We start from the raw sequence: 11,770 nt of genomic DNA on the forward strand, positions 1-11,770 counted from the left end.
CTTAGTCAAGGTTTCATGGTCTCTGTACCGAAGGGCATCATCCCGATTCCCTCGAATAAGGTCTACAAGCCTGACACGGCTTCGTATAGTGGAGTATCAACATCAGCAACCTGCAATAAAGAAACCAATAGTAAGAAAAAGTTGCCAAGACAACAAATAAAAAGGAAAGCACTTCTCTCTCAATGTAATCAATGATCATTACGTAACGTGCACAATTTTGTGCAAAGCTGGAACAAAAAGCTACTTAGTAATTTAGTGTAGAGAATTGTAACTCCAACGTTATTTGAACCCCGGTCACACTGACAGAAAAATAACACATTGCAGGCATCCGACCAACCGAATTGGGAGAGTTGAAAACATGTAGGCTTAACAAGGGCGCGGGACGAGCTCACCGATTTCGGGAGCAGGTCTACCCACACACTGTAAAAAGTTCCGTACTTTCGTACGGAAATGGTACAGAAAAATATAGTGCGGAGGTACGAAGAAAAGTACGGAACGATCCGTACTTGCTCCATATGAACCCATTTAAATGGGTACGGAAAAAAGGACGGAACGTTCCGTGGTTGGCAAGTACGGACGTTCCAGGCAAATTATTGACCAGAAATGTTCCGTACTTTTTCCGTACTGTTTTCTCACAGTGCACTTGGGGTCTCGCACAGCTAAATTTCCAAAGCTGGAGTGAATTCTTGAAGTTGTTCCAATCGGCATTGTTTTTTAGAAGCAGCTTTGTCTTGACAGGACAAACAAAAAAACATGTCAACACATGTCTTAGGTTTGGGTGGGAAATGGAAAAGTAAAGTCAATGAACAAAGGTCTTCAGGGTAATTTTTTCTTGTTTTGAAGTGAGACAACTTCGTCATTTCCGATCCGAAGCTCTGACATGTGTTGGCAATGTTTTGTTTGTCTCGTCAAGACGAATCTATTTCTGTAAACTAATTTGGACAAACTTCGTAAACTCTCTGAAATTCCTCAAATTTGAACACTCTTCAAAGCTTGTAAAGAAAAGCTCTTCGCAGTGTGAAGTGTTTTCCGGTTTGGTATTGAAAACACTACGAACTTTTTTCTTCGCATTGCCAATAGGATATGTTACACAGAAAAATGTTTGCAACGTTACAAAGCATTTTCTTCGGAACCTGCGAAACCAAATTTGGTGAAAACCAAATTTGGTGAATATTAGGCCACGGGAAGTCCTCGGACGGCGGCACATCTACAGCTCGCATCACCCGGTATTTGTTTTACAAATAAACGGGAGGGGCAAAAAAAAAAGTAATGAGGAAAAGTCAGTAATAGGGCCCTATGTTACGCCAGTCCGTGTGAGCAGACGGGAGGTGGGGGTAGGGGGGTTTCGCCTGCTGGAGGTTGCGTGGGGGGGAGGGAGGGGGGAGGTGACGCGGTCCGTTGGGCGAGAGCGGGGGAGAACGGGGGTGAGCACTACTGCCGCAGGAGCGACGCTGCAACGTGAGCAGTGAATCACGGCCGCAGAACGCAGGTCGCGTCGCAGTCAAGTTCAGTGCGTGGACGGTGTCACAAGGGTGCAGACGTGTCTTCTGCTGAACCGTTGCTTACGCTGCTGTGAGTGAGTTGCTGCTCGTCGCTTCAAATACATCCTCTCATCGTCCATTGCCATCGAGGCTTCTTCTTCGCTCAGGATTGTTCTACATCACTGTTAATCAGGTAACATCAACGCTTTCAGCATTGTTTGTTCTTTGATTAGGAACGATAAACGTAACACCTCGGTTTGTGCTTCCATCATTATTTCATCTTTAAGATACGACTACCCGGTTGAGAGTTACTCTTTACTCTTAGAATAGACTTAACTACTTGTAGTTGCCGTTCTTCGATTCTACTTCTCTGTCAAGGAAGAATTTAATCCGCAACTTTTAACTGCTGTTTCCGGTCTCACGTTTTCCTCATTGGTCGTGTAATCGGGGGTTTGGCAACGTTCACGTTTCGTGCTTTCGTAAGAAGAGTGAAAGTTAATTTGAGTTTAATCTTGGTTGAGGACAATTGCTATCGTAACAGAATGTTCTTGGATCGTTGACCGGAAGTCCTGTTGGACGGGACTTACCTACTGCTTGTAATATCGATGATTGTTATCTGTACGCGGTACCATCACAACATGTGGAGTAGGGATTCAGAAGTATTTCTTACTATCCTAAATGATCGTTACTTTTTGTCGTTGCTTTTGCATTCGACGGTCATCTTCCTGTCATGATTTCTATGTCGGGCTGTGGTTAGTGACTGTAACGTGGCGTCTTTTGACGTCCGGTTCACGTTGGTTATGCTGGGACGAAGGGAATGGGATACACCGGAAACTGTCACCGCTGCCGCTACTCTTTGATAAAGAAGTGTACGATTTGAATTGTGGACAACTTTGTAGTAGCCTAATTTCTACATTTTATTCTTGGTAATTTCTTGACGAGTCTGGTACTGTTTCCGGTGCGCCTTGATTCCCTTCTGCCCCACATGTTTTTCTGAGCGTTTGTCGTCTTCGAATCACAGGACGTCTTGATACTGAGAGGTGAAAAAAAAGGCACAGAATTGTCAGCTAATTTCTTGTTCTGATATTGTGTACCATCAAACCAACATTCTCCGTAGCATCTTGTCAATCTTCTCCCTACACTGGGAGAAAAAGTAAAGGTTGTGTCTATTAATTCTGATGCCACTTCCCACTGTGCATCGAAAGAGTGTGTTTACCGTACCCAGGGATACTGCTGACTCCGTACTTAAGGAGGGAATTCACTGTACCCTGGGACCCAGCGTCCACCGTACTTTCGAAGCTGTTCAGGCACTACATACGGCCTAAATGGAAATTTCAGTTAAAATCCAAAACTCGCGGTAGAAACGGTATAAATTCTTCGCAACAAGACGATCAGAAAATGATAAGCATGATATGGGCTCAGTCACGATATTCAATAGCAGTAGGCGTCAGAGGTCTAAAACAGTCGGACTTTGGACCGTAATTTTTAAGTCCAATATTTTGCAGTTTAAAATCATCTTTCTTAGACTTCGTAGAAACGATTCCATGGTGGAAACGTACCTCCAAGAATCTGGGTCAATAACGAGCAACGGTGTTTATTATTTATGAAGGCCCGTTCGTGAACTTTCTTTTCAGGCTCTCTAAAATATACAACGTTTAAGCAGATGACACTCGTCTGGTCCGTTTCTATGTTGCAGTCCTTGCATCATCGTCTCATGTCCACTGATTTTCTAAGTGTAATAATAAACTAATTTAAAAAGCAATAACATTTTTATTGCAAAAGTTGCACTGCCAATCCAAGTGTGAGACAGTCTCACACTTTTTAGTGCGAACCACGATGTCTCACGCTGACAAGTGTGAGCCACGTTTGTCCCACGCTTGCAAGTGTGAGACATCATTTGTCTCACACTTACAAGTGCGAGACACGGTTTGTCCCACTCTTCCTGCCTATGGTTCCCTGTGGTTTAATGCCACAGGATCCACGCTCGAAAGTGTGAGACAAACCGTGTCTCACGCTTGCAAGTGTAAGACATACCGTGCCTCACACTTGCAAGCGTGGGACACACATGGCTCACACTTGTAAGCGTGAGACATCGTGGTTCGCACTAAATAGTGTGAGACTGTCTCACACTTGGATTGGCAGTGTGCGCCATGAAAAAGTTATTGCATTATAGGTGCAATAATTATTGTATTGCATTAGCGCATTTATCGCTTTATCAGCGTAGTTATCATTTTATCACACCCAAAACTGGGATAGTCTGGGCCCAGACCGGCCAAAACCTAAGAGACTTATTGCATTTTTAGTGCGATAGTTTTTTTATTGCTGCCACAGATGCGATAATTTAAAGGAATCACATTAGCCTTTTTATCGCAGCAAATTTTATGAAACTTATCACATTAGAACTATCAGTGTCATTGATTGTATATAAAATTTATCCCGTGCCGCTTCTGTAGGTTATAATTTTGTTTGTGTCCACGTGATCTATCGGAGTGTACTTGGCAAGTACACATCTATAGGAGTAAACTTGCCAAGTACACATCTACAGGAGTATACTTGCCAAGTACACATCTATAGGAGTATACTTGCCAAGTACACAGTGTACTTGGGCAAGTATACATCTATAGGAGTATACTTGTGAAAGTGGATAGGCGGTCCAAGTACACTCTTATAGGTGTATACTTGCCCAAGTACACTCCTATAGATGGCAAGTACACTCCTAAGTACACAGTGGATTTTGTAGTGCGCCATAGTGGCGACTTTGCGTACTCGGGATCTGTCAACCCTGGAGCCAAACGCTCTCAGAGTCTGTTTTGCTGACCAGCCGAGTGAGCCATTGCCAGTTGGTCCGCGGTCTGCAGCGTCCGTCTGTTAAAAAACTTAAGGCTAAAGTTACTGAACATTCAGTAGGACATTGTTGGTGTGCATGATTACTGACAACTTTCTTATTTACTGTTTTTCACAGGCTCAGTCATGGCTCAGCTACAGAGATCATGCCTTCCTATTGTGGACCAAGGATGCTGCTGCGATTTGAAGACTTGCTGCAAGGTGCAGGGCTGGATCCAAGTAGTAAGTATTCTACAGAAAGTTCGCTTTCGTTCAGAGAAGTTGTGCATTCGAAATGCCATACGCTAATTCTGTTTCCTTGTTTATGTGCGTAGGTTGGTTCTTCACTTTCAATCATCGCCGCCATCAATGACTTTGCCACCACCTCAGCCATTTGCCAAAACGTCGCCATGGTACGTATTTCCTCGACGTTGCAGGGATTCTCCTCCTACTTCACACTTCACTGTCGTATCACTCTACCAAAAATGTCCTGTCAACGCCGTTAATTTATTACCAGTTTTCACTGTAGGTTAATTCACAGCGTTTACTGTGATCTGCTCACGCGATTCACTGTGATCTTGTTCACGGTGTTCACTGTGATCTGGTTCACAGTAAACACTGTGAGTTTGACGCCGCTGAACACCGAAGTGCTGCAAATCAGGCTCCAATTCACGGCGTTTACTGTGGCCAGATCACAGTGAACACTGTAACCGAGATCACAGTGAACGCCGTGAACTAGTTCACAGCAAACGCCGTGAATTGCATAACAGCAAACATTGGTAATAAATTAACGGCGTTGACAGGACATTTTTTGTAGAGTGATCCCACGCGTCTGTCTTTTCAGCCTTAAGTGAAATTGGCCCAATTTTTTCACCTTTCTTCGTCCGGCTCGTACTGAAGCGTAGTATTACCCTCTGTTTTCAAGCGTAATCAGTTCACGCTTGAAACCAAGCTCAAAAGGCTGATCGCCAAGATTCCCCTCATCTAAATGCATGGGGGAGTTCTTAGTGTTGCTTTATTTCAAGCGTAACGTCTCCAAACGTAGCTTTATGTTTGACTTAAACCTCGATTTTGTGCTTGCGTGGAATTTTCACAACATTTTGCGGAAAAATGCAGAAATTTATGCACATTTGAGCACAATTTTATGCAAAACGTTACGCAGGGTGAAAATTAGGCATTATGACCCCCAAAATTGTACTTAAACATTAAGCGTAGCGTGTGCGGAACGCGTTGCTGAGTTTTTTAATTTCATTTTCACCTTCTCTGTTGTTATTCTGCAGGCAGGTGGAGACTGTTCCACTGACGGTCGAATTGCCGCCACCCATGCGATCCAGGGGATCAATTTCATCGCGCACGTCATCTTCTTGGCCGTCGCGATTCTCTTCCTCGCGGGCATCCACAGGGTAAGCCTTCTCTCCACGGGAAAAACGGTCCCTGGCTTTCCCAGGAACTCCCTGGAAATTGCTTATGTCTCCACCATGGGCTTCGTGGAAAAACCAGGTACCGTTTTTACCGCGTCCGTCTCCCTCGGTATGGAATTTTTTTGTCTTTGCTCAAGCTTTACTTGGGTTTCTCTCATCCTCGTCCATTAGGACTGTCTAAGCACCTTAGAAACCAAAAGAAGCATTTGTTTTTGCACTATTTCAACACACTAAATTACTACGTAGGTTTTTCTGCGCCGCAAGGCACGAAATTAAACATGCACTTCGTAACGCACGAATTTTGTGCGCGACAATGCACGATTCCGTGCGTAAGTATGCAGAAAATCGTGCATTGTTGCGCACAAATTTGTGCGTTACGAAGTGCATGTTTAATTTCGTGCATTAGCGCGCAGAAAAACCTACATAGTAATTTAGTGTGAAATGTTAACTGTCTGCTCTTAAGGTTAGAATGACTATCAGTTTGTAGTAAAATTTGACCCTGAATAAGATTACAACTTTTGTTGCATTTTGCTCTGCCTCCAATGGTGAGTCAGATAGAGGCCCACTCTTACGTTACCGAAGTTTATCTCATCAAACGTATTCGTTTAAGCAAGGATAATACTTAGTATTTTCCAAGTAAGAAGGACTAATTTCGTTAGTAAAATTATTTACCTCAACAAATTATTGCTATTTAGTTCTGTATGTATTTTGGATTTGGTTGCACTAGTTACTTGCCTAATTACTGACGAATTGAATAAAGAGACAAAACACTCTCAGAACATTGCGAAGAATGTGTTCGCAATACAAACCATTTGGTTTGCAGCTTGCGAACAGTTTCGCTTGATTGTATTACGAACTGGTAGTTCGCAATTTTGCGAACATTGTTCGCAAGGGTTCGCAACAAGGGTTCGCAATACAAACAGGTTGTTCGCAAATTGCGAAGCACTTGTTCGCAAGTTGCGCACACTAAATTACTATGTAGGTTTTTCTGCGCGCCAATGCACGAAATTCAACATGCACTTCGTAACGCACGAATTTCTGCGCGTCAATGCACGATTTACTGCATACTTGCGCACGAAATCGTGCATTATCGCGCATAAATTCGTGCGTAACGAAGTGCATGTTTAATTTCGTGCATTGGCGCGCAGAAAAACCTACATAGTACTTTAGTGTGGAATTACTGATTCGCAATGCGGATGCGTTTTTCGCGTTGCGAACAAGTATAGCTCTTTGCAAGCTTACAAACACTTTGTTTCGCAAGGTTTTAAGAGTGTAGCGTGCTGAGAGTGTATGGAGCTGGAAGTATTAACAACAGGGTTTGTACAAATCTTGGGATCATTAAAATCGGGGAAATGTCAGGGAATTTCGCTAAATGCCAGGGGAAAATATATTTACTGCGACACTTGTCCTGTTTGCTGGACAACCGCGGAGGAGATCGCGACACACCGGTCGTTCGCGTTCAACTCAATCAGTGTTTTGATGCGCTCAATTGTCAGGGAATTTTGCAATTTCGCCCCAGGAAAACCGGGAAAAGTGAGGGAAAATCTCAATTATTTTTTTTTTCGTACAAACCCTGAACAACCTCCAAGGACTCGTTTTGATCGTTTTGAAGCGATGTCGTTTAAGTCAGCTATCGGCCCGTACCTGGTAACTTCCGATGAAGTAAATAAGGGGCTGAAAGTGCACTGAGAAAACCTTACAAACTATTTTGGGCCTTACAAAGAAAAGTAGTTTGTATAACAAAGTATTTTGAGCATACGTAAGCTTACAAAGAAAATACTTTGTAATTTACGAACTATTTCTTCGTATAACAAAGTATTTTAGTTTGTTATACGTATGCTCAAAATACTTTGTGAGGTTTTAAGAGTGTGTGCGTGTTCTCACACAATTTTGCGCATTCGTGATTTTCGTACTAATTTGTACGATTCTGTGCACTCATTCGCATGAAGTAGTTCGCGTAGTTCAAAAAAACGTGATACCTCGCGATACCTCGCTCAAAATTGCTTAAATACAAGAGTGCTACGGATGGAAGCTTCAAACTGAGATTCTGAGCTGATGCTAGACCAAGTTTTAATTTTTGCCTGAATCCTCTCTACGTTCCAGCGCCTGTTAATTATTATTATTATTATTTTTGTTTGCAGGGTGAGCCTAGCAAGATGGTGCACTACATTCGCATGATATGGGTCCAGCTCTTCTGGTCCAGCATCTTCGCCATCGTCGGTGCTGTTGTAGTCACACCCTTATTCCTTATCACCTTCGTGTTCCTGGGTAAGTATTAAGTTGAAAGTGTTTTGTAATGCATGTTGCTGTTTAGTCGCGGATCCACACGGTAGAAACGTAACCTGGTTTTCCCAGGAAGCATATGGTAGAGACATAGGCGGTTTCCAGGGAGTTCCTGGGAAAACCAGGAACAGTTTTTACCGTATACTGTAATTCAACACATCTGATGTGACGTCTTGGTCGTTAAAACGTAAGTTTGAATTCGATCGAATGATGATCGATGCCTCTTTCTTGACACCTTGATGGGAAGTTCAAACGAGTGTGACATCGAATTCGAACTAACGTGACTATTCAAACGAACGTGACAAAATTCTCAGTCCAAGGAAAATGACGGCATTCGTTGAACAACGGTGCATAGCTCGCCCCGCATAATTTTCATTTAGATTGCTAGCCTAGGGGGCGACCTCGTACACTAGATATCCTGAAAGAGGAGATTTCGTCGAACCTCTCATAATTTGCCGCACTGAGAATCCAAACGCTATGAGTATAGCGTCACACGGCAAAAACGGTACCTGGTTTTCCCAGGATCCCTATGGCGAAGACATAGGCGATTTCCAGGGGGCTCCTGGGAAAACCAGGAACCGTTTTTACCGTGCAATTGGTGCAATACAAAAGCATTGCACATGAAGTGCAATGCCTTCCCATTCCCATGCATCAGCATAGGGCCTTTTTGGGATGCATTGCACGTAAGGTGCAATACGACTGAGGCATTGCACGTATGGTGCAATATCTCAGGTGCATTGCACCATACGTGCTATACTCATAGCGTTTGGAATCTCAGTGCGGTTTACTCTTTTTTTCCTTTTAGGGGATACGTTTCAAATTTCAAGGGACTTCAGATTTCTCAGTGATCATACTAAATTCCGCTGTACCTTTTCAGTACATGGTCTTGCAATGTTAAGCATACGCGCTCTTGTGCAAATCTGTGCGCAATTTGGCACGAATTTGTATGATTCTGCGTTCAAATGTGTGCGAACAAATTCACATGCTTAAAGTTGTGTGAGATCATTTACCAAATTATTCAAGTAGTACATTATCTCTAAGATTTTGTGGTTCGTTGCCCCTAAGTTCATAGCTTAACCTGCGTCGCAGCTTCTCCGTTTCTTCTCTACAGCGCCCTTACCTTATGCCAGCGGAAATGATAACTTTGGCATTTTTCTTCTCAACAGGTATCACCGTCTACTCCCTCATCTGTGCCAACAGCCTGCACATCCTGATGCTAGCAGATCAACAGGGCTCGTACATTCATCGAGTGTAATGCTGCAGAACGGTCATTTTCACCGCGTACTCTCGCAGTGGTTTGTTTCCGCATTTTCTTTACCCTGGTACTTCTCCTAGCATTCTTGCAGTGTTTTTGTTTTCTTATGTATTTTCGTGTTTCGGGGCCTGGCTGTACCTTCTTATCCAGTGCATTGTCGGGGTGACTTTTTTTTATTTTTGTATGTTTCTGGTACTGGTCGGACATTTTCTCCGTGCGTCCTCGCGGGGCTTTTTCTTTATTTTCAATTGTCCTGGTCTTGACCTTTATGTTCTCTAGTTTGAGCTATATGTAGTATGGCAATGTAATCGAATTAAAACGTGGTAAATTAATAATTGTGCTTTATTTGTGACATTCTCCCGCCTTTAACACTTTAAGTCCACATAAAACGTTGACGCCAACGGAAAAGCAGTAACAAGTACAGGAAATGTTAATTTTAACAAAATTTCTACTGCATTAAAATATACTAGCAATCTTTTCTGAGAAACTTCCCTCCAAACAGGACCAATATTTGGAACAGGATAATTGCAAAGTGCTTCTAGTAAGCATTAAGGCGCCATGGCGAGCGAAACAAAAGACACCACACGTTCCGAGCCCAAAGCAGCGAAGGGCTGCGCGACAGACGCAAGGGCAATATCGGCCGTGCGGCCATGTCCTGCAGCTGCACGCCAGCAGCGATGGCCCAAAGCGACGCTACCGTGTAAACTTCGAGGGGTCAATCACTCGGAGTTCTAATGTTCGCATGAGTACGGGTGAGTACACCTTTTAACACTCATAAATTTAACATTTTTAAACATTCTTTGGCTTTTTCTGGCAGTTTGGACGACACACAACGCCAAATCGTGTAAGAAATGAGCGAATTTAGCTCTTTCCAGACATTTGAGTACGGGCCAATTTGTACACGAGTACACTAGTGATTCACCCCTCGGTAAACTCACGCTAGGTGCTTTTTGGTGAAAAAGCTAATAACAGTGAAGAAGGCCAGACCTCTGCGATGAGCGCACGGCGGCCACGGCGGACGTCCGCCGTGGTGAACGCCCGCCTAGGTGAACAGACGGCCAGGGACGGCGGCTGCCCAGCAGGCAGACGGACCGATTCTGACGGCGGCTGCGACGGCCACGGCGGCCACGGCGATCGCTCCGTCTGAACGACGGAGCGTTCGCCGCTCGCCCAGGCGACGCGCGACGGCTGCCTGCCGACTCGTCGACCGGCCGGCCGGCGGTGGACGGCGGACGCACGGCGGACGCCTCGGACGCACGGCGATCGTTCACGGCGAGCGACGGCCGGGCCATGGACGTCCGCCGTCGCTCGTGATCGTGGAATTGGCGCTCGCCGCAGAGGTCTGAAGAAGGCAGTCTGCTTATTAAAGAAAAAATACGATTTCAAGAAATCCTAGGAGTCACGAAGTCAATTTGATTATTGTGTAAGAGTGTGGAGAAAGAAAAGAAGTGGTGTTGTGAAGTTGTGGCTCAGGGGACTACCAATGGCAGTGGTACCAATGTGGTCGATGTGCCACCCGTCGAAATTTAAACTTGACAATAAATAGGAATCAAAATGCTGGTGAATTCAAAAAGTTCCAATGCTAATGTATTCCGCAGTGTTCTAACAATGGAACATCTTTAAAGCCCACCATTATTAAAATGTTCTTAGCAGAAAGAAGGCAGTAAACTAATTTTCACGGGTTGGCAACTAGTTTCTCGGCGTCTACGCCCTTGCGAAAATCGCGAAGCTGAAAGCACCAGCAGTCGCGCATTAAAACTGCCCCTCCATTGTTGCTGACGTTGAATTGTTTGGCTTGTTTCAAAAGGCTTTGGTTCTCTAGTCATGTTTTCTTCAATTCTGTGTAATAGTTCTCCCTTACAACGTATCAACACCACGACGGTTGGTTTGACAAACTTCATAAACTCGGGAGGGATGGTTTCAAAACGCGGGTGAGTCTTGTTCGAGGAACATGAGCACTGCAAGTCGCGAGGTGGAGCGAAGTGGTCCTAGTGCTAACTGAATCACAACAACAACAAAATTGTTTTATTGACAGAAAAAAAAGGAATATTTGAGAAACTATATGTCAGAAAAAAAGAACTTTTGTTTTGCTAATTTTCTGTGAATATTTTTTTAGAAAGTCATCACACAATAATTGAAAATTTGTTGTATATGAATTTTCATAAGCAGGAAACAAAGAAAAAACACGAAAGAGAGCAAAATTAATACAGATTTCAAATGCTACAGTTGGTTAAACAGGTTGCAAACCTACTGCGCATGTCCAAAAACACTCCAATCAAGAAGTATTATTGGATAGTTCTACCCGAAAAACTGCGTTCGAACCGACACCAATTCTATTGTTGCATCTTGTCTACCTGCAGTCAAAGAAATTTTTCATTTCGAACGTGCTGATTTCAGCTTTTGGAGTAAGCTGTACAGACCCAAAAAGAAGCTCGGCTATTGGTCCGCCCCGGCTCGGCTCCCCCCACTCCCTTTTTTTTCCTTTGACGAGTCGAGTTTTGCCATGG

At 43.9% G+C, this 11,770-nt stretch overlaps 1 protein-coding gene across 7 annotated transcripts; it reads left to right on the top strand.

Moving 5' to 3' along the window:
* Positions 1 to 9,595, top strand: LOC117647232. Of its 7 annotated transcripts, none has more exons than XM_034388877.1 (6): positions 1 to 130; positions 4,444 to 4,547; positions 4,640 to 4,717; positions 5,585 to 5,707; positions 7,867 to 7,993; positions 9,175 to 9,595. In XM_034388877.1, exons 1-6 carry the CDS (start codon positions 16 to 18, stop codon positions 9,261 to 9,263), a joined length of 636 nt encoding a protein of 211 aa, XP_034244768.1. In that variant the 5' UTR covers positions 1 to 15; the 3' UTR covers positions 9,264 to 9,595. The 7 variants fall into 7 exon arrangements, with proteins under 7 accessions (XP_034244768.1, XP_034244772.1, XP_034244774.1 ...); XM_034388881.1 differs by lacking the exon at positions 1 to 130 and adding an exon at positions 1,400 to 1,674; XM_034388883.1 differs by lacking the exon at positions 1 to 130 and adding an exon at positions 1,712 to 1,736.
* Positions 9,596 to 11,770: the final 2,175 nt, after the last annotated feature.

The sequence above is a fragment of the Thrips palmi genome, unplaced genomic scaffold (genome assembly GCF_012932325.1).
Source record: "Thrips palmi isolate BJ-2018 unplaced genomic scaffold, TpBJ-2018v1 HiC_scaffold_2, whole genome shotgun sequence".
NCBI lineage: Eukaryota > Metazoa > Arthropoda > Insecta > Thysanoptera > Thripidae > Thrips > Thrips palmi.